At 32.7% G+C, this 23821-nt stretch overlaps 1 protein-coding gene across 1 annotated transcript in view; it reads left to right on the forward strand.

Annotated features, from left to right (window-relative positions):
• Positions 1-23821, forward strand: part of RTKN2 (rhotekin 2) — a 74975-nt gene that overhangs the window by 7211 nt on the left and 43943 nt on the right. Inside the window, exons 3-6 of the mRNA XM_026504654.4 lie at positions 12233-12291; positions 17358-17411; positions 18961-19078; positions 21754-21948. Of these exons, the coding sequence (XP_026360439.3) occupies positions 12233-12291; positions 17358-17411; positions 18961-19078; positions 21754-21948 (426 nt within the window). The remainder of the gene's footprint in view (positions 1-12232; positions 12292-17357; positions 17412-18960; positions 19079-21753; positions 21949-23821) is intronic.

Here is a 23821-nt window from a genome sequence, read left to right on the forward strand (position 1 = left end):
AATGCACACTCCTTTCATATGGTGAACATAAGTCCTAGAGAGACAAGCAACCTACTCAAGGACATGTCACTGGCTAGCGACAGAAGCTAATGAGGGGTTGCTTACGATTTGCTAAGTATCTTCTGGTCCTTGTTCTCTCTGTTACTCTGTGCCGCCATTTTATATCAGGTCTAGGATTTGTATATGAAATTTACATCCTATCCCATTTACAATGCCAAGTGTTCTTGAACCTAAAAATTGACTCAACTTTATTGGTTTCTTTTCTCATATAAATGGTCCTACATCAGCCATTGTTGATCAGTGCTAAAGCTCTAGCCCTAGTGAAGAATTTCTTGTTATACCTTAGTGGCCATTGTATTGTTCACAGTGCACTTCTATTAAATTCTTGAAACATAAAAACACAGGTTACAGAAGGAGATTTTTGTAAAAATAAAATGTTGATGAGATTGTGATATAATAAAGACTTGTGTACAAAGTAACTATCTTTATTTGCTGTTCTGCTTTCGGATAGCTACTTAATCTTTTTGTGCCTCAGTTCCTTCATTACGGTTGGCAAGATAATATTTACATTTTGAAAATTAAGATTACATTAAAAACCTAATCTAATACTTTTTACATAATTATTATTCAGCAACTATCAAATAATTTTCATTATTATTTATCCCTGACATTATAAAATGAAATTATTCTTGTGTCATAATTTAGGAAAATATTTTTTTAGATGGGCACACCTTGGTTTAAGTCAGTGCCTCTCAAACTGGGTCACATATATCACTGAGAGTACCTGATTATGTGTCAGGAGGTATACAAAGCCATAGGGTAAATATGGCATATCTTCTTTATAACCATGAGATTTTAAGATAAAACATGAGAAATTTGAAACTGTGGTATAATTTGGGTTATTCTACTCACAGAGATATATGTTCTCCCCCCCAGCCTTTTAAGGACATTTTGTCAGAAGGGGGTTGTTTCAGTGGAAGAGTTGGAGAAGCACTGGTTTAAGTACAGGGTGGGACTAAACACTTGCTATTACATCATCTCTCACAGTTACATGAAATACTCCTCTGGGAATCATATCTGTCCTCCACATTTATGTTCTTTACGTATTTTTAGTGAATTGTGAATTAATCATTTTCTTAATTTGGTAGTATGACTTTTCTAAAATTACTGATTTAGAAAAATGTTAAATAAACTTAATCCTCATTGGATTGATAGAAAAAAAGATAGGAAAAAATATTTGGGACTCTCAACTGGAAATGTGTGTGATTTTCAGTTTCTTTTTCTTTCTTTTTTTTTTTTTTTAAAGATTTTATTTATTTATTTGACAGAGAGAGAGAGACAGCCAGCGAGAGAGGGCACACAAGCAGGGGGAGTGGGAGAGGAAGAAGCAGGCTCCCAGCGAAGGAGCCCGATGGCGGGGCTTAATCCCAGGACTCTGGGATCATGCCCGGAGCCGAAGGCAGATGCTTAACAACTGAGACACCCAGGCTCCCCTGATTTTCAGTTTCTTTAGGGATTATCTTCATTAGATGAAAATAGCTTTGCTGCTATACATACATTTATATTTGTTTATAATTCCTATACAAAATTTTCTCCCTTAATTATAAAATTATTTCTTTAAAGAAATCTGAATATTCTCTATGAATTCTTTTGTTTACAATTCCATTTTATCATGTGTAGATATAACCTGATGTCACTGGTCAAATATAACTAGAAATTATAATACTTCTTATTACATAAAAATGATCTAAATATTAAGGAGAGTCTTATGATAGTTTTTCAGTTTCTGGAAGAAAGTTATGTAAATTATGCCATTTGATTAGTCAGTCAAATATTTACTGAATACTACCTGTAGAACAATTATTAAGTACTGTGTTGGTATATACAAACTCAACAGAATTTGTCAAAATATGAGAATATTTGTATGTTGAGCAGTCAAATATTTTACCTTTAGAGACTCAGTGTTCTATTCCTTAGCTTGGTTTTGATAGTCTTTAAGGTAGAAAAATGCTTTGTTTTTACACTGCTACCAGAGTTAAAATGGCATTTTAATGAGTCTACTGCCTACCTCTAGTCTATCTTCTCTAGAATTTTAATATAAAATATCAAGAAATGAATATATCTAGGCTTTGTCAAAGAAGAACCAAGTCAGTATGAAATGGTAGGCTTGAGGAAGATCTGATGAAAGAATTGTATCCGAATCTTCTAGATTGTGAAGGATGGATAGAGTTTGGTTGGGCGAGTAGGAGGAAAGCAGCATTCCAAGGAAGAAAAATGGCAAAATAAAAGGTCTGGGTGAAAGATGACCATGAATTATTTAAGAGCAGTGATGAGATGTGTATGAGTTGAGGCTCAAGATGAAGCCAAAGTTGAAAAGCAAGGGGGAAGCAAGATTCAGGAACGTTTAGAAGGCTGGTTAACAGTTGTTAACTGACAGATTTCCAGGTGCCGGATATTATCTTAAGGTGTGCACAGATATCATGTTACAAACTGAGAGAGGTATAAACCTCTATTAAAGACTTGGCAACTGGGACTTTGCAGTATTAGATAACTGTTTCAAAGGACATACAGTGACTATGTGGCTAGGACGTGAACCCAGATGACCCAAAAGCCTAAGGATTGCTCACCCCTACAGGAAGTTAATGGGTGTTAACAGACAGCCTTCTAGGTGTCAAATAATTGTGCTAAGGTGTTCACAAATGTCACATTATAATCTGAGAGTTTAAACCTCTTCTGAAACTTTCCAGCATTCTTTTTGTCACCTTCATGCCTATTCTTAAGTTCTAACTTTTGTTGGCTTCTATGCTTTCAAGTATTGTCAAGTAGTATTCCTTACTTTGTTCAGTTTTTTTAGCCAACTTTTTATTAGGAAATTTCATATGTAAAAAAAAGAGTAAGAATAGTATGATAAAAATTGTAAGAATAATATATTCTCTACCTTGATGGACCAGTTAGTAGTTACCATAGAGGTTCATCTATTCTCCCTTCTGTCTTTGTATTATATGTAGACACATACACATGCACACACATTTTTTTTTGTATTGATCCATTTGAAAATAATTTGCAGACAACATGGCATGTACATCTCAATGGTTCTAAAAACAAACATTCTGCTACATAGCCAAAATATGATTATCATATGTAAAATATTAACAGTAATTCCGTAGTAATCATCTAATATTCAGTCTGAATTCATTTTCAGCTAGTTCTTAAAAGAAAATCCTTTAGAGTTGTTTTCCCAAACCAGAACTCAGTCAACGTTCATGTAGTACATTTGGTTATGACTCTTTATTTTCTTTTAATCATTTAACTTTTTTATAAAGACTTCTTGCCATTAATGCTTTGTAGAGTCTACACTTTAAAAAGATATCTTTTAAAAATATCCTGCATTTTCTATTTATTTAATTATCTCTTTATAGTATCATTGACCCTTTTCTCCTAATTTCTGTTTTTGCTGTATCTGGAATTTCGGTCTAAAGGCTTATTCATAAGACTCAGGTTAAATATTTTTTTGGCAAGAATCTTTTGAGGGGAGGTTGGGTAAGATCTGTGCTGCCAATGTGAGTGTGGTGGTACGATAGCTGGTGTTACCACTCTGTGTGCTACAGTTCTATCCCTTGGTTTGGATGGTAGTTGCCTGATTTTTCCTTTGTAATATAATGGTTTTTCCTTTGCAATTCATAAGTAATCTTTGGGACATTATATTGGGACTAGGAGAATATCCTGTTATCTAACTAGCTTTCACTTAGGGGTTATATCCATTTATAATCCTTGCCTACCTTATTATAATGGGGTTTTTAGTGATTATCTAACCCTATTATTTTTTCTACACTTTGTAGCTAATCTTCTGTAAGGAATGGCATTGCTCTCCTTTCTGTCTCCATAGATTCATGGATTGTTATTTATTCAGTGTGTTATCATTTATAGTCCTTTATCTTTTGATAGATAGATAGTCTCAAATTTGTTTGATGGAAGTTCCTTCAGACTCACATCTTTATTCTTTTGACTTGCCTCTATTAGTCCTTACGAACTTCTTTACTTTCTAGCACAAAAAGATTACCCAGGCTTATCTTGTATCTTCTGTGCCTCACACCTAGAATCACCCATTTGTCTAATGTGTCTGGTTCCCTTTGATGGTGAATGGTATTTTGAAATCAAGATCTGGGCACTGGGTGTGCCTATTGTTACTGGGGATCACTACTTTTAGACCTTTTTAGAAGACATAGCTATGGGAGTGACTTTTTAAAAAATTACGAGTTTATATTGATATTTGTAGGTTTTTGTTTTCTTGAATTATTTTATATTTATCTTTTTTCTTATTCTGAAAATCTTAATTCCTAATAACAGTAATCTATCCCCTTATTTGTTTAATAATATGGTAATGTAAAGTAGTTTCATAATTTTAGTATCAAAATTATTACTGACAGTAAACCCAGCTAGGCAAGTTCAGGATTTCTTTGCAGTTCTTTTCCAACATACAGAAGTTACGAAATTTTCCAACATACAAAAAAGGTTGAAAGAATTGTACAATGAAGACTCATATACCCACCACCTAGATTCTACAAATAATATTTTAACTACATTTGCTTTATTCTAAATTCATCCTTCTGTTCATCCACTAATTCATCTTTTTTGTGATGTAATTCAAAGAAAGTTCTTGTGCGTGTGTGTCTATGTACATGCAAACATGTATACATTCCTGTGGATAGACAGGAGACCATGATTAAAAGTTATTGAAAATGATCTTTTTCTTTCTGAACGGTTATGTTATCAGTTTCATAAACAGAGTCATCAATTTTTTCAATTTGAATTTGCATTTTTTTTTAACCCTTGGAATAAATTCTACTTCTTGGATACGTCCTGTTTCTTTTTCTCCAACTCTCAATTAGTAGTAACTACCTCAGCCTCCCACTCTAAGGGGCAAGGATTGTTAACTGATTTTTTTTCCACCATAGGTTTTGCCTGTTCTAGAACTTAATATAAATGGAGTTGTCTAGTATGTACTCCGTTTTCTCCTTCAGCATAATACTTTCAGGAGTCATTATGTAACCAGTGATTTGTTCCTCTTTATTGATAAGTAGTATTCCATTGTATGAATATACTATGGTGCCACTCCCTTATAGTGTTGACTCTTCTCTAATTTCATTTTACTTTTGGTTGCTTGCCAGTCCTTTCATGTAGTTGTTTAAGTAGTTTTTCCGGTTTTTATATTGTTTTCTGTGGGAAATGGAAGAGGAAGAGGTAGAGTTTTTCTAATATGAGGTACTAGGACATTACCAAAAGAGGAATTCGTTTTGTATATTGATCAAACAGATTTTTATTTTTTCTACTTTAAGGAATATTTTGTAATTTTCTTTCTGGCTTAATATAGCCAATTTTCATAACTTTCATGGGCTTTTAAAGTTATGTTTCTTTTTACCATGATGCAAAGTTTAATATACATGTTCAAAAGATCTATGTTGTTGATTGTTCTTGAAGTTTTCTATAGGGCTACCTCGGTGGCTCAGTTGGTTAAGTGTCTGCCTTTGGCCCAGGTGATGATCCCAAGGGTCCTGGGATGGAGTCCTGGATCAGGCTCCCTGCTCTCAGGGAGCCTGCTTCTCTCTCTCCCACTGCCTCTCCCCAGCTGTGTGCATTCTCTCTCTCACTCTCTTTTTTCAAATAAATAAATATAATCTTAAAAAAGAATAAAGTCTTCTATAACCTTGCTTATTTTTTGACCACTTGAACTGTCTTGGACTGAAAGATAGGTTGAGATTTTTTAATTAAGGTTTTTCTGTCTTATCCCTTGTATAGCTGGTACTTTCTGTTTTATGAAACATTTGGTATCTTTGCACTTGTTACATACATATGGTCAACTTTAGTATTGTTTAGTGTTCTTTTGTTGCTGTTGTCTCAGTGCTTTTTTAGACTTGAATTCTGCTGTTGGCTGTTAACAACAAGATCATAAACCCACGCATTCTTAGTGTTTGCATTTGTTTGGTTTATCTTTGCCCATCTCTTTATTTTAGCTTTTATGAATCACTTTGTTGGAGGTGTGTTTCTTGTGTTCATCTCAGAGCTGGGTTTTACATTATGAGCACATCTGAAAATCCTTTCTATTTACATTTATATTACTGATATATTTGATTTTAGCTTTGTCATGTTCTTTTAAGAATATAACATATAATATATATGTTATATATGTTATATATATATTACATATATAATATAACATATAATATAACATAACATAAGTTATGTTAACTTATGTGTATTGTAATTGTTGTTTGTCTTTTAGTATTTGGTCTTATCTTCTCTGCTCTTTTTTTTTTTTTTCTTATTTAAGAAGTGTTTTATTGGTTATAGTAGTTACTGGAACTTTATATTTAAAAAAAACTTTATACTGGTAACTTTAGAATGACTTTAGCTTTTTTTCCCCCCTGACTTAGGCTTTTACTATTTTGTTTTTCTACTTTAAATGATATCATTTTGTTTTCACTTATCATCTGTGGGGAGATCAACGAACGTATTTTCCCATTTTTCTTCTCTATTTTTCTATTTTATTTTGTTTTATTATTATTTTCTAGGCTGTATTCTCTTTCCGCTGAGTAGATGATATTCACATGCTAATCTTGTACTTGTGTCTCACCTTTGTTTTAGTCTTCGCCCTATTGAATATGTATAATGTTCACTACTTGTCCTTTTGTTTTACTTTCCAAAATCATCTCTTGTTTGGAGAAAGGTTATGACCTAGTAGATTTCTCAGTGTGAGTATAGCTTTCTTCATATTCTCTTATGTTTAAAGTGCTTTTCTTTAGTGTATGAACTTAAAAAACACAGCTTGGCTGTGTACAAAATCCTTGGCCAATGCTTTCTTTCTTGGAGTTTCTTAAAAACCTCACTCCCCTGTTATCAAAAAATCTAATGTCTCATTTTCTTTCCTTTGTAAATGACTTGGTCTTTCTGTCTAGAGGCTGAAAATACTTTTCACTATCTTAAAGTCTGATAATTTTATTGGAGTATGTTTAAGGCTGAGCATTTTGGCTTGATTAGTACTCTTTCAATGTGTAGATTCATTTCTTTCATTTTCAGACAGTTTTCCTGGAGTTACAGCCTCTAGAATAAAGCATTAAGTGTCTCATTATTTTGTTTTTCTTTTTTAAAGGACTCCAATTACACATAAGTTGGATCTTCTTTGGCTGTCTTCTATGTCTATCTCTTTCTCTTTGATGTTTTAAAAAAATCTTCATCTCATTTTTGTCTTTTGGCTCTTTTCAGTCTCATCTACTATGTCCCTTAATGATTATCAGTTTTATGTCTTCATCCTTGGGGCACTTTGTATTTTGCTCTTCATTTCAGAAATGATTTTATTTTCCTTTTCCCAATTTCTTTCTTCTTCTTACCTCTCTCTCTCTCACTCTCTCTCTCTTTTTTTTTTGGCATATTTACCTATTGTTTGTCCTTTACTAGTCTGAGATCTAAAAATTTCAGATTCCTCACATCTTTCTTATTTATAATAGCTTATTTAACTGCACTTAATTCATTTTGGAATATCGTGTTTTTGTTACTTTATGTTTTTTGGAGAGTGGGTGATGGAGTATTTTTATCAGCTGAAGCATTTTGACTCCTCCTACTTTCATTTTATAGTAGCTTTCTATGGATGTTTGGGTCCTTTTTTTTGGTCCCTAGTTAAATATGCAGGATGTAGAGTTTTCCTGAGCCAAGTGATGATGGGTGGGTAGAGAGGCTTACTTGTTTTTTGTTTGTTTATCCAAGAGTGTTTTCAATTATTGGAACAATGAAAAGCAGTTTCTTTAATAAATGATGCCTTTGGGATGTTGGTTAGTTGGAGTCCTCATTTTTTTTTTTTTTAAGATTTCCTGAATTTTTGATACTGTTTTGTTTTTAAGGCTTTTAACTTCAATTGCCCTCCCTCCTCCCCCTCCTCTTCCCCCTCCTCCTCCTCCTCCTACTACTACTACTTCTTCTTCTCCTTCTTCTTCTTCTTCTTCTTCTTCTTCTTCTTCTTCTTCTAGTTCTTCTTCTAGTTCTTCTTCTAGTTCTTCTTCTCCTTCTCCTTCTTCTTCCACAGCCAAACGTTTAAAGCATACCTCTTTCATTGTGTGTCTTTCTTCTCCATAAGATTAATAACTTCTGAACCAGAATTCTTTTGGAATCCCTTTCAACTCTCTAGGAACCAGTGCTATGGTATCCATCAGGTCTTATATCCATTGTCTTTTCTTCTAGGAGAGATCACAAATTGCTATTGTGTTTTGCAGTGGGTACTTGACCTCCAGGAGCTGGCTTTGATGGATTCAGTTGTCAATTTCCCCACTTATATGTAAATTGAAGTTTGTTGTAGTCTTCGTTTTCTAGTTATGCTGTAAAGTATGGGCTATAAGTATTTTTATTTGGTTTCCTTGTTGATCTGAAAGCTTTTGTAAGATACTTGAAGAAATTCAGATTTTGCTACTATTATCTTACAAAAACTGGAAAGTCATACTCTGACCACTTTAACAAATGTTTTAGTGCCTCTTCCACATAAGCTCCAAGTTAAATACTGAGGCCAAAAATATAAATACAAAGTAATCCTTGTACTTCTTTAACATTTCTAAGAATGACATAGAATACATTTAAAATACTATTTCATTCAGTACCTATGAGGTATGTAGATATTTCTCCTATTTTACAGATGATGATGCTGAGGCTAAGAGGTTAACAGCAACTCTTTAGCATAAGTAGTTATTGATAGTAAGAATCAGACCTAAGATTCAGACTGAATCTACTAAATACTCCCTGCTCCATCAAAATGGCCACATATATTTCACTTCATTCAGTATTCACTAAACATTTATTGAGTGTCTTAGAAGGTACTGAGCTGTATACCAGGTGCTGGTGATTCAGCAGTGAACAAAATAGATGACAAAAGTCCCTGTGCTTACAGAGTTTACATTCTAGCAATAATTTTCTCTCCTATCCCAACCTGTGAATGTATCTCTTGTCTTCACTTCTGAAATGCTTTATTTGGTTTTGTAAAAATACTATTAGTCAAAGTCATTTGTAGCACCTAATTATGTATATCATTCAACATAATTGTGATTTTAATAATGCCACATTAACCAGTTTCTTATAATCCAGTTGCTTAATATTTTGCTTAAATACTAATAAACTAAAAAAAGGAAAAGTATAGAGGGCGAGTGAAAATTGTGTACTCCTGGTATTTCTACAATAAAACATGGTGTATTAAAGAGATTGCTGATTTTATTTTTTAACTGTATATTATTTGGTGTCTGTTGAGTTTGTTATGTCAAGGTTTGAAGTAGAGATCTCATCTTCCCAATTTAAGATACTTAGGAAATTATTAATTTTATACCACATAATTTAAGATGTTTTAAATTCCACATTAAGCACTTCTTAATGTCTTAGTTTTCACGTATTTGCATAAGAGGTGAAGGATTTTATAACCTGCTTCCAAATAATAGAATCCCAATTAGAATTCTCTTAGTACTTCATTAAGAAAATATACAGTACTTTTGTAATTGTTCAATTTCTCATTATACCTTGTTAATTTTGGCAAATAAATGCTATTTTAAATTCCCATATTGAATAATATAAAATAGGATAATCTGTACTTAGTCAATTTTAATACAGATTTTTGAGCAACAAAGTGGTTGATTGGCACCCTCTGTTGGTCATTTTATTTACCTACAGGCAGAAATTAAGTAATAAAGCAAAATTAAAAGTTTGTCTTTAATATTTTTATCTCTGTCTTTTAAATTAGCATTTACAAGTCTCACCAAAATAAGACTCTAAACTGGGTTCATAAGAATAAGGTACACTATTATTTAGCTGTGCCTCTGTTTGGATAATTTTGTGGTTATTTGCTTTTTCCTCAGGCTGGCTCTCTAATTGTAGCATTTAGAATTGGCATTAACATTGCAGATTTTCAAACAAGTATTTATTTAACTGTAGCAAACTATTAGCTACAGTAGCACATTATTAAACAGAGAATGTTTAACAATTTTATTGTCAATTTGGATTAATTAGAAAAACATCACATTTTAGCACCCTAAATAACAGTTTGAAGAGTTATTTGAATTGAAAATAATTCAGGCTTCAGCAAAATGAGGCTGAATTAGTTCAGTGTGTCTCTCATTTTTTAAACAGACTTAATTATTCTGTAAGATTATATGATTAAATGGATTTATATTATAGTTTGATAATATTTGTGTATAATAACTTCATTGGCCGGCCCTGGAAGTGCCTATGCAAGTAAATTATAATTACAGGGAAGAAAGCTGTACTCTGCCATGTGGTTGAATCGTTTGGGGGAATTTTTTTTTTTTTTGTACTAAATTTTCAGCAAGTTTGCTTTTGGTTGTTCTTATATTTCAGAATTTCACTTACCTGCCAAAGCCTCTCGTTTAATCCAATTTAGTAATACCTAATGGATCTCAAATTTAGCATAATCTATGACCTATTCCATAATACTCGAGTTACTCACCATATTAGAGTTTTCTTGTATTTCTTCACTGAAATAAGTGTTTTAGGAATTTATATTATGCATTGATCATATAGGAGGTGTTTTTAGAAATATTACTTACAAATGCCAGCCAACTATCTATCTATCTATCTATCTATCTATCTATATATATATATACTGTATTTCTTATACCAAATCGAGGAAATTGAGATTTGTGTTTGATTTCTAGTGTGCCTTATAGTAGGCTATTCAATTGAAGTTTTCACTCTGTGATGAACTAATAAGCAAGCTAATATTCTCCAACATGACAAACTAGAGTAAAAAATATTGAACTTGACTCTTTTAAAATTTATGATTCATTGAAACATTAAATAATCAATGAGTACTTTTATTTTTTACTTAGTGAATTCCCTGTTTTAACTTAAATACTAATGTGACCACAAAGTAATTAGATAGGTCCTGAGAAATTTATGGCTTTAAGTCTACTACATTACTTTAGTTATACATCACATGTAGTTCTATAAATACTATATACATGTCTTATGTAAGTTTATCAACTTAAGTACATCAGTATATTATTTCAGCTCATATGGAATATATTTTACATAAAATGTTTATGTGCTTAATCCAGTAAGAGAGTAAGAGAAGTAGACTCATATATTGTCTTCAAATTCTAATATATATTAAAGAATATCTATGCAATCTTTTTAACATGCCTATTGAAATGCAATGAGATGGTGTCATACTCTTCTGAAAATTAGTTACACTTCAGAATCCCACCCAATCTTTCTCCAAAAGCTCTCTTAGAATCAAAGGGTATTCAGATGAAAAGTTTTTATCTTATCACATTATTTGAAGTACCTAATTAAATTAACCAGTAGTTAATTAGCTAACGAAATTAAGTGGAGACCCCCCTCCCCCAAAAAGTACAAAGCAGAATACTCTGGGAAATAGTGTTCCAGAAACGCAATGTTAATTTCTAAATGTGGGATATTAAGAAATAAGATATTGGAAAAATATTCAAGGGTGGTATTGATTTGATTTACCAGGAGCTAACTATTTTGAATTTCTTTTTATGGTAATAGTATATTCCAAAGTCAGATCTGGGAGTGTCTTATATACCAAGAATTTTATTAATCTATCATCATGACAGTTTTACTCCATATTTTATTCTCTCTGCAGAGCCACTCCCTTTCTTTAGTGCCTGAGTTCATTTATTGTTTTAGTATATAGTTTTTTTGAGTTTCAAAGAATGATATATGATATTACTGCATATAAATATATAGCAGAGAATACATTTTTTGATATTTGTCAGGCTTTTCTAAGGATGAAATACTCCTGAGCCGCAAGTTCATGGTTGAGAAGCTCTTTAGATTTTTCAGGTAACTATAATCTGGTAAGCTAGAAATGTAGTTTATGAAGTGGTGATCCAAGGTATTCCTGGGACCTGGACAAATATGGCACATCTTGCTTATAAATAAGTGTTAATAGAAGGTTTTCATTGTAGGGTAAGCCAGTATATAATCATCAGGGAATGTAAAGCTTATATGAAAAATGGAAGAGAGTACCTCTATATATTTCTCTTAAAGGCAGCTAGCTGTTGACTAAACATTGTGAAGTTTGAGTGAAGTAGTTTATGTTAACTGGAGGTCATTATTATGCATGGATATGTGTCTGTTTTTAATATTTAGGCATTTGTGAAAGGTTGTTAAAACATTGCTTATTAGAAGAGATCTTTTTTTCATTAGGTTTTTTTCCTTTTGACAGTGATGTCAATTTTGAAAGTAAAGAACGAGCAGCCTGTAAAGGAAAGATCGCCATGTCAGGTACGCTATAGATGGATTATTTTTTATATTGCTGAATAAATTCTATTAAGTACCTTCTTAGAATTGGTGGCGCTTTAATTCCCCGTGTCCATTCTTTCCCTTCATTTTATTTTGCATATCTCTATATTTGTTCTAAAACACTGTTTTCATCATTATGCTGTACATTAATGTGAGATTTTACAGTTTGAGAAAGCTGTTTCGTATGTATTATATATATTATGTAGCTTTCTCTTCAGTGCAGTTTTGTGAAAAGGTAAGATAGTTCTCTTTTTCTAGACTCAGAGGTTAAATGACTTCTTGTAAGTGGTTGAGCTGGGCTACAAACGCAAATCTTTGACTTTCCATTCGTTTTCTGCTCAGAAGTTTCAATAACATTTCTAATGTTTGTCCAGGCTAGCAGTTCCATGAGGGTTGGAAATATGTTTGTTTTGTTCATCATTGTATACCCTGAAGCCAACACAGTGCTGACACATAGTAATTGCTCATTGGATATTGATTGAATAGATGACTGCTTCTTGTTTTCCATAGGATAAAAACCAAACTTTCCCCCCCAAGAGTTTTCCATTCTGACCTAACTATTTTTCTAGCCATATCTTCTACTCCTGTTCATAAACTGTCTGCTTAGCCAGACATTTCTTTCCCTGTTTTGTCAATACACTGCCTGCTTCTGACACCCAATTAGCTCTTGAAATAACTATATTATCTTCAGGATCTGTTTGCTCATCTATAAAGCCTTCCCTGTTATCATTCCAGCTGGAAAGGATGTTTTCTTTCTTTGAATTCCTAATGCAGATAGGAGACCCTTTACCACTAGATGGCACTTATGCTGTGCTGTCTCAGTTTCTCCAAAGTGTTAAGGAAACTAGACAGTGGCTTGGAGATGCCACAGATTGAAGTGAACACAGGCTGACTCGTGTACACTAGTTAGATAATGTACCTTTTACAAATATTATCTCATCAGTACATTTGGGGAACAACAGCCCTTAAGTCATAACTAGCTTGTTTCATTGGCCTTGTTCTCTCAGCTCCGGGGAACATGCTGCTGCATTTCAGGCTCTCTTGCCCAAGGAACTGTTTTTAGAAATGTCTTTATGGATAAACAAAATCTCACGCAGGAAGGATAGATCTGAATTTTACAGGATATAATTGTCCTAAATCATAGGAATTGCCCTCAGCAAAAAATTCTTCAGAAAAGTAACTGAACTATACAAAATCTGTTGCTTGTTTTATAGTTATTTATATTCATGTTTTCATCTTTCCAATTATAAGACTGGGATAAAACATGTCTTATTCGTCCTTATATGCTTTTGATGCCAAACACAGTACTTTTACGTAGTAGTTGTACACTATGTTCAATACATTTCAATGTGAATAAATAAAATATTTGAAATCTTTAAGGGAGATTTTCTAAAAATACTTAAACATAATCCTCCATTTGTTTCTGATTTAGTGCCACTAAGTACACAAGTGAGATGTGTTAAATTGTTGTTGAAGACTAAAATGACATGATAGAATTAACATCTATTGACATAATAGTTTATTTGCTACAGCAATTCATGATATTAACATTTACTGCACATTTAGAAGAGTACTAAAGTAAAAGCAATTAAAAAAAGAGAAAAAAACTCTTTTCCTGACCACAAATACTCAAGTGTAGAAATTAAACTTGTTTCTGCATGTTTTCCTTCTTTCCAAAAGATAATTTTAAATTAACTTAAGGCGAACCTCAGAAAATGGGATGTATATGTAATTTCTCTTCATCTTTCTTCTACTTAATTATATCTTGTCTGTGTATTTGTAAAAAATAAAAACAAAGAAGATTAAAAACTAATTCACCATTATAAATCCATTTTCTTTTGAAATTGGGAAGGCTTTTGTTTTGATCAAATGAGTATTTGCAACAAATCTTCCTAATGTTCTGAGATTACATTGATTACCAGGTGATACCTGGGTTTTCCATTTCCAGCTTCACCACTCATGGCCAGATCCTTATAAAAATAAAAAGATAATTCAGGTATATCCTGATCATTCTTACTAAATATCAAATAATTGCATTGTGGCAATTGTCTCAGCTTATTCATTGATTACTAATTCAATATCTAAAGCCAAATCAGTTCATAAAGTGCCTCAGTTTTTACTTTTGAAAATGATAGACTTTCAGGAGTTGACAGCATCAAGTTAGCCATTGTATTATGTATGTCCCTTTCTGTTTATCATAAAAGTGTCAGTAAAGACATAAAAAGAGACAAAGGTAAGAGCACTGTCAGCTAAAACTGAGTCAACCATTTGCAAGAATCTGGAAGGAATTTCTACTATTTGATGCTGAATTAAAAATCATAGTTGGTGGGTTACACATCCTTTGTCATCTGAACAGTACCTGACCACCTGGGAAATAGATAAGAAATGTGTGCTTTCTCTTGAGGATTTGACGTAGCTAGGCATGGGAAAAGGCAAGACTGACCCATAGGGTATTGGTGTTTAGCAGAGGAAGTTAGGGTTCATGTGCCTCCCAAGATAGTATAAATAGTTAATACCACCCTAATAGGACAAGAACAGCTGTGAACAAGAACAGTTGTGAAATGAAATGAGTCAGCAACTGTGGTCATGCAAGAAGCAGGCTCTTTGACAGTGTATCAGCCAAGTCATAATTATAAAACAATAAAGGCAATCCCATTAAAATCAAGGACAAAGTAAAAATGTCTCTTATATCGATATAATTTTGACACAATTTAAGCAATTGTAAGTAAAATAGCAAGAATAAAGATGAAACTACTGAAAAGAAATAGAGAAACTGAATACTATTTTAAAATAATAGATTGCAGACCTAGAAATTCTAAGAAAATTTACCGAAACACTATTTGAACTAATAAAAGAAGTCAGTAGAAGTGGCTAGATTCAAGGTAAATATACAAAAAGTCGTAAGCTGCTCTCAAAACCAACAATATCTAGGTAGAAAATATGGCAAAAAGATCTCTTTTAGAAAACAAAAAACAAAAAACAAAAATATTAAATAGCCCAAGAATAACCTTAATAACAATGTGAGGGTAACTGTATTGTGCTACTGTATATATTGACAGAATATTATAAGGTTATCAGTTCTCAAATTAATTTGGATAATAGAATTCTAATAAAAACATTTTAGAGGGGGACTTTGGACAATATATTTCTAAAATTCACATAAATTAGCAATTGAGAATAAGACATTTTGGAAGGATATATTTCTAGCAAATGGTAACATATACTGTAAAGATTCAGTAGTTATAATAGTATGGTATTGCTATTAGGATAGACAGTAACTGTTAAATGATTCAATTAGTTCTGTAAAGCATATAGCCAAAGGACAAATACTTGCTCAGAATGGCATATATAATAAAGATCCGTTGAATCATTAAATCAGTGAGGAAGGGAAGGCCTATTAGATAAATAAATGGAACTGAAACAGTTATTTTTATAAGAAGAAGATTTATGTTTTTACCTCATATACATAGATTAAATAATTCTCACATAGATTAAATAATTAACTTTCAAAAGTACAAAGCATAAACAGTATGTTAAAAAAAAGAAAAGTGGGTCATGAACCGGCTGATAAATGTATTAACATTTTTCTTGTTAATTAAGAAAATGCAAATCTAAACAAATCTTGTCAATTGGCTATTAAATTAGTAAATATTTTTTTAAATTATGGTTAGATGAGATGTATATAAAGTGTTTAGCTGGGCACATGGAGAGAGCCCAATAAGTAATTTTTTTTTTATCAAAACTGCTAAGGCAGCTGTGGCAAGAGCACTCATACAGACATACCTGGTTGGATAGGGTAAGGATGAAGGAGTATTATAAAGCTTTTCTAGAAAGGAAATTGGAAATAGGCATTAAGAACCTTAAAAAGGATTCTAAACAAATGAAACTGTAGACAAAGGATCATAGGACTTAAAGTGAAACACAACATATATGTAGCCAAGCAGTTTATGTTTATAAAGATTTGTAAAACATACATCTTTTTTTTTAAAGATTTTATTTATTTATTTGACAGAGAGAGAGACAGCCAGCGAGAGAGGGAACACAAGCAGGGGGAGTGGGAGAGGAAGAAGCAGGCTCCCAGCAGAGGAACCTGATGTGGGGCCCGATCCCAGAACGCTGGGATCACGCCCTGAGCCGAAGGCAGACGCTTAACGACTGAGCCACCCAGGCGCCCCTAATTCATACATCTTAATCTACTTGGTAGAACTTTGATTCTCTTTGAAAATATATAGATACCATTAGAATGTCAGAGGAAAATTGTTAATCTAGTATTAAAAGTAAAGGGAAGAATGGAGGAAACTAGGCAGGAAATATTTTGACTGTGTCAAAGGTCTAGATTAACATCTGGAATAAGGATCATTAACACAAATTTAAGGTTTGAAGAATGTGTGAATGAGAGAAAATACATTTTGATCACTTTTAGAACATATGTCCTTTTCTTGGTCTTGAAGAAGGAATGCATAACTCTTTTTAGTTTTATTTAAGGAACATGCCATAGTTTGTAACATGAATATACAAAGATCTGCAAATTCTTTCATAGACAAGTTAAATCTCCTTAATGGAAAGAGTTTGGATCTGTTTGTCACGAACGATGATCTTTCGCTTAATTTTTTTCATCTTTAAAGTTTGCATAGTGGAAGTCCTGACATCCTTTCTACCTACTATTTTATGATTTTGAAATGTATTTAACTACGTTTGTTGCTACTGCTTACCCAAAATAGAAATTCAACTATTTCATCTATTTCAAAAACATAAATCACAAAATGAAAATGTTATGGCATAAGCTTATTACAGACCTTACTTAATAATTTCTTGAGTAATAGTTGGTAGGCTTTTTAGTAAATTATTTAAATAACTATAACAGATTTTATATTCCTAGTCTAAGCTATTTTTGAGAAAATATTGCCTGTGTTAAAATATTTAAATAATAAATTTTATGTTGGCTTTAATGGTCAGACTCCATTATGGAATTCAGAGGTTCATTTCACTCTAAGAAATTAAATTTATTAAGATTATTACTTGTCATGTCTTTTTCCCCTCCTTCATAGATATTCGAATACCACTTATGTGGAAAGACTCCGATCACTTCAGCAATAAGGAACGTATGTACAATTTTCATTTATATTTGAAATGTTTTCTTTAGGGTATAGTAATTTGTGATTATTGGGAGAAAAAGCTTCTTCCACACTGAAATAAATTGATGTCATTTGGCAGAATAAGTAGTATCTTGCTGAACTGTGTTTTTCCTATTTTTAGTACAAATATGTTGTAATTGATTGATACTAATTAAGATAATGCCTATCTAATGTACTTTTAGTTGTTGATTGGAAACTATGAAAAGACTGTAACAGGTTGTGGGGAAGGGAAGTGTACAACAAAAGAAAATGTTTAAGGAATAAAGGTAAAGGCAGGATTTTTTTTTTTTTTTTAAGATTTTATTTATTTATTGGACAGAGAGAGACACAGCGAAAGAGGGAACACCAGCAGGGGGAGTGGAAGAGGGAGAAGCAGGCTTCCCGCTGAGCAGGGAGCCCAATGCGATGCGGGGCTCGATCCCAGCACCCTGGGATCATGACCTGAGCCAAAGGTAGATGCTTAACAACTGAGCCACCCAGGCGCCCAAGGCAGGATTTCTTTTTGACCAGAATCTGGGAGATCTTTTCTCTCTTGTTTTGTTACTTCAGATTATTTAACAGGATGTAAGAGGGAAAATTTTTTTAGCTTGATCTGATTTTTTTTCCCCTTCAGCATTTTATGGCTTTATATAGTGTTCACAAATCCATGTATTGCTAGGTCATAGAAATTAACCTCAAATGATTTCTAGCTGTTAGAGGCAAAGCGGAAAAGATATGATAATCCTTTATCTTTCTTGTCTATTGTGATAGCTTTGTTCCTCTTAGTTTAAAAACTGAATCATATTGAGCATAATTAGTTTTATATGAAGAATCCAAAATCAAGTTAGTATATTTGTTATTCAATTAGGAAATATAATTTACTTTACAAAGGAATGCATGTGAGGATTAAGCATATCTTTCTGATTACTATAGAGAATAAGTTTTTCTGAAGAGGTACATTTTCTCAATAATGAGGTTTTAGCCCTTTAATCACCCAATACTTTTAAAAGACATCACCAAATTAAAAGGCTCAGCAGCTATGTTTTTTGTGTTTGCATGTCTACTGTTTATTGTTTTTGTGATTTCCTTGCTTGCTGTCAGTTTGGTGGAAAATGTTTTTCTGTTGTTAACATGCCTGTCCCTAACCTCTTACAATAGAAAACTTCTTCTTATATAGACTTCGAAACCAAAATGACAGAGGTAATAGTATATATACAGTAATAAATTGGCTATTAATGAAAGACTAAAGAGTTTTCTAGGAATAAAATTTATGAATGTGGTGCTTACTTTAGGGTGCTGAGAGGCCTGTATTTTCAGCTTTATTTTTTGATAATCCTTGGTTTAATTACTTTGTTCTGGTTGGGAAAGGTGTTAACATATGCTGACAGAGCAGTCCCTATAAAAAGCTAACAATTACAGTGTAACATATATGAAAGTAAGAATCTGTTAACAAATATTTGAACTAATTTGTCATTTTCAAGTAGATTTTAACATGATACAGGCATGATTCATCTCATGGAGCACTTTTTTCCCCTAGGATCACAACAGTATGCCATTTTCTGTTTATTCAAAATGGGAGCTGAAGTTTTTGATACTGACATGGTGATTGTGGATAAAACAATCACAGATCTATGTTTTGAAAATGTAACTATATTGTAAGTATGTTTAAATCTTCAAAGACTGAGAACAATTTAAAATTCTACCTTTAAAGGAAGGCAAAATTATTGGGTTTTGGATTATTTTTGAAGCATTAAGATTTTTAAATGTTTAAATTGATTTTCAAAATTACTTTATTCAGAAGAAGCCCATTTTTGCATTTGAAATTTTTCTATGTAAAATAAAGTAGAGATCATGTAATGTTAGTAGTAAATATTTGATTCATTTGATATGATAAATTTTTATTAATTTTTATAAACATGTATAATTTCATTATTAACCAAACTATGAATACAATGGAATCTCATTATAACATTATTTTATATAGAGTGAGTTTGGGCATAAAACAGGTTGTTACATCTCATATAGGATATTTAGTTACAGAAATGCTATAATAGTTACAACAACTTTATTTATAAGATAGTCCTGAAATATGTACCATAGGGAAAGCTCTTTGGTAAAATTTCGAGATATTCTTTTTCTTATAGTGTACTTCTTTCATGTACTCCAAAACAATAAAAAATTGGGTGATCCTTAGGGCTGTTTTTATTGCCCCTGCTCTTTTATAGGCTCATTTTATTGTAGTCATAATACAGAACCAGAAGGAACTCCTCAGGTAGCCATAGAAATCATTTTTAACTAACATAAGTTTTTCCTGGCCTCTTTCAGAGGTTCTATTGGCCTATATCAGTGTGTGATTTGTATTTCTTTCAGGGTTTCAAAAACACTGTCTTTGTATCTAAATATTAATAGCTACTTAACTATTAAAATAAAATTGAGTGTACATGGTTTTTGCCATCTTCAGCTATGGAACTAAAGAGTTGAGATTGGAGAGTAGTTTTGCCACTCACATAACATTAGAAAAACTATTGCAAACCATGTTTTGTGGCTTCTGTCCAGTATCCCATAAATAATTGTGTAGCACGGAAAAATAAAATGCATTGTTCTGAGTTATTAGCTGTTGTGCAGGCCTTCTTACAAACTACTGAACCAAAGGAATTTATTTAGGGTCCTCAAAATATCACCAAATGCTTACAAAATTAAGACTACAAGAATAATTTTCCTGGGTTATCTAACTACCTTTATTTCAGTAATCAACTTTTGCTAGTGCATTTTTTTCTACCAAAACTGTCCTGTTAATGGGCTCTTTTCTTCCATCACTTTGCTATTGTTTGTTTTTACCACAAAGACAAAATAGTAATTTTTTTCATTGAGAGAACAATGCAAGCTACTTGGGAAGACACCACATGATTTATAATTTTTTAAAAATTCTGTAAATATTTTAAATTGTTCCCCAAGTAACTGCTGACAAATGTTCTAAATGTTGTTTAAAAATGTGCTTTTGTTATGATTGTTTTTAATAAGTATCCAATATTTATGAATCTCTGGTTTTTCTCTAAATATTGACATTTGTTAGTCATTACCAAGAATACTGTATGTTTAAAGGTTGCCAAGTAAACTATAAAAATATCTGGGAGTTATTCGTTGGATGTATCCAAAGTATAGATTGCCCATTTAAAATCTCTGAGACTGATGGATCTTCCATCTAAGGCAACATCTGCTGATGGACCTCTCTTGTGGTTTTAAGTAAATTTTATTGTTAGTAACACCACCACAATCTTTTACGGTGAAGGTAGTTTGTTGTGTCCGAAAAGGGGCAAAGCCAAACTTAGCATTTGCTAAAAGTGCAGAACTTTTGCATATGGGTGGTATCGAGTACCTTTTAGAAGATCGAAGATTGGTAGGATATGGAAGGGAAGAATGAAGGGGGGGGTAAACAGAAGGGGGAATGAACCATGAGAGACTGTGGACTCTGGGAAACAAACTGAGGGCTTCAGAGGGGAGAAGGGTGGGGGATTGGGATAGGCTGGTGATGGGTATTAAGGAGGGCACATATGGCATGGTGCACTGGGTGTTACATGCAAATAATGAATCATGGAACATTGCATCAAAAACTGGGATGTACTGTATGGTGACTAATATAACAAAATAAAAATTATTAAAAAAAAAAAAAAAAGAATATAGAGGTTACCAAGCCATCACTCTCCCTCAAGGAGTTCCTGCCTTGCAGTATATAGCTCTTTTGTATTGTTTCTTGCTTGTGGGTTTGTTTTCCCCTAGATAACCAAACAGTGCAATGTTATTTTAGAGCTATTAGGTACAAAGATGGGGTGGGGAGGATATAGTGGTGATTGGACTGTGACTCTTTATGAAAAAGAAATGAACACTAAAGTTTTCAGCAGAAGAAAACTGCTGTTTTCTTTCCTTCTTTGGTTTTTAAGTCTTTTCCTTTTGGAGGAATAGTTATTTCAGGAAATCACACATATTATGTAAATACCTTACAAATAAGTATAACTGAAGACGTGACAACAGGAAAATGGCATTGGCAACAAGATGACCAGGGCATATTATCCGAGTTCTTTAGGACTGTGCCTACGTGTATTGATCGCATTGTGTTCACACGGCTCTACTTTAGAAGCTGGTAGCCCTGGAAGTTGCAGTGACTGTCTCAGGTCATTTAGATACTAAAACACAGGGAGATTCTGTCTCATTAACATATATTAACATAACATATATTAACATAAACCTGTTTCAAATTGAAACATCAAAGGATGTTCCAGTTTTATTTTCTACTGAGTTAAGTTTCTAACATTATGAATGCTCTCGATTTTAGTAATGAAGCCGGGCCAGACTTTCAGATAAAGGTGGAGGTATATAGCTGCTGTACAGAAGAATCTTCTATAACCAACACACCAAAAAAACTAGCTAAGAAACTGAAGACATCTATAAGTAAAGCTACAGGGAAGAAAATAAATTTGGTGCTCCAAGAAGATCATGAAACATGCTCGTCCTACAGTTCTGCTATTTTGTAAGTTTTTTAATACAACATTTATAGTGACATAGTATTACTATATATTTGTGACATTTTAAAGTATTGTATTTGGAGTATAAGTTTACATTTTAAATGGGAAAAACATCCTGAAGCAGAAACAAAACTGACATTTACCCAGTCGAGGTATCCTTAATACCTTCCTTTGAAAGTAGGAAGTTGGAGGACAGTGCGTTTTAGTGATTTGGAATTCCAGGACCTACCACAAAGCTGCAATATTTTTCTTGAAAAGGGGCTATCTGTCAAAGTGTTTGCTGCCTGTCAGTCTACTAACTGGATTTCTATATATGTCATGCACTATTCTTACAGATTTTAAAAAATATTTTATCTCTATAACCAAACCTCACTATTGTTATCATGTCTAACAAAATAAAAAATAAGTCCCTAATATCATCTGATATCCAGTCGGTATTCAAATTGCCCCAATTATGAAAATGTCCTCTTGTAATTTGTGCAAATCAGGATCCAAATAAGGTCTACAATGTTGCATTTAAGTGAGTCTTTTAAGTTTCTTTTAATCTTTAATGATTTCCTGTCTACCTTTTTCTTGCCATTGTTGAAGAAATCAGATCTTGTAGAATTTCCCATATTTTAAATTCAGCTAATTGCATCTTTGTCTTTTCAAACATCTTTTTCTATTCCTTGTGTTTCCTACGGTAGTTAGATCTAGAAGACTGATTTGATTCAGGTTCTTTTTTAGGCAGTAATACTTCACATTGATTATGGGTACTTCCTACTGTCTCCCATTAGAGGGCCTTGTCCCACTTACAGTTAGGTTAAAATTGATCAGTGGGTTCAGGTGTTGCCAGCCTAATTCATCCATTATAAAGTTCCCTGTCAATGTTTTATCTCATGGTTTTAGCAGCTATTGCTGAAAATTATTTCATTTGGAATTATAATTTGGCAACTTTCTAAATTTGTCATGCATTTTTTTTTAAACTTTCTCAGAGAAGAACTTTCCTTCATGAACTGTGGAGAGAAATAGGAAAAAAAAATTGATGGAGGAAAGGGAGAAAAAAATGTTAGATTCTTTTATTTACCCAATTGTAGACTAATGAGTTGATATCCTAGCAACCATGGAGGTAATCAATGTTTTCTTTTATTGGAACTCTTGAATCTTTGTATATGTTTGTGTTTCATTCTATTACAGTTACTATTCTCTTTGAAGCCAAGGTGTCCCATCTTTGATCAGGGGGAAACTTTGCAGCTGATTCCTGCAGTTTTTGACATAACCTAATCTCTTGATAGCGTCTTTGCTCTTGACACAAGATGTTCCACGTTCATCTTGTATTTTTCTGCCCAGACTTGGAGTCACTATTTCTTCAAGGAGCCCTGGTTTCTTTCAGACACTTTCTTTAAACATTGTATTTGTTACTTCACAAATAGTTTTATGTTTATGTTTCTTGGGAAAACTGTTGATCAGTCTACATTCTCAGAATTTCTTTGCATGTCCTGGTAGAGTTGGCTCTTCAGCATGTCGATAACTTTACTATGATGACCAAAAGCAAAATATTTCAGGTATATAGACCCTGGAAATGTCAATCATCAAAACATAATTATATAACTCTTTTCATGTCAGATACATTACATATGGACAATATCTTGGCATTGCAGCTTTCAGTCTCTTTTGATTGAGGCCTATGCTAAGAAGTACATTTTACATCATGGCTAAATGTACAACAGCATAAACAGATAGATTTCATGAAGCAATACTTAGCCCTAGCTATTTATAATACAGTGATCAGACTTTTTTATTCTATTTTTAGTTTTTAAAAATGCAGTTTATGAGTCATAAGTTGATGTCATGATCCATTGGATAGGGTTTTTCCCCCCCATTTTCCACTGAAAAATA

The sequence above is a fragment of the Ursus arctos genome, unplaced genomic scaffold (genome assembly GCF_023065955.2).
Source record: "Ursus arctos isolate Adak ecotype North America unplaced genomic scaffold, UrsArc2.0 scaffold_7, whole genome shotgun sequence".
In the NCBI taxonomy this organism is placed as follows: Eukaryota; Metazoa; Chordata; class Mammalia; order Carnivora; family Ursidae; genus Ursus; species Ursus arctos.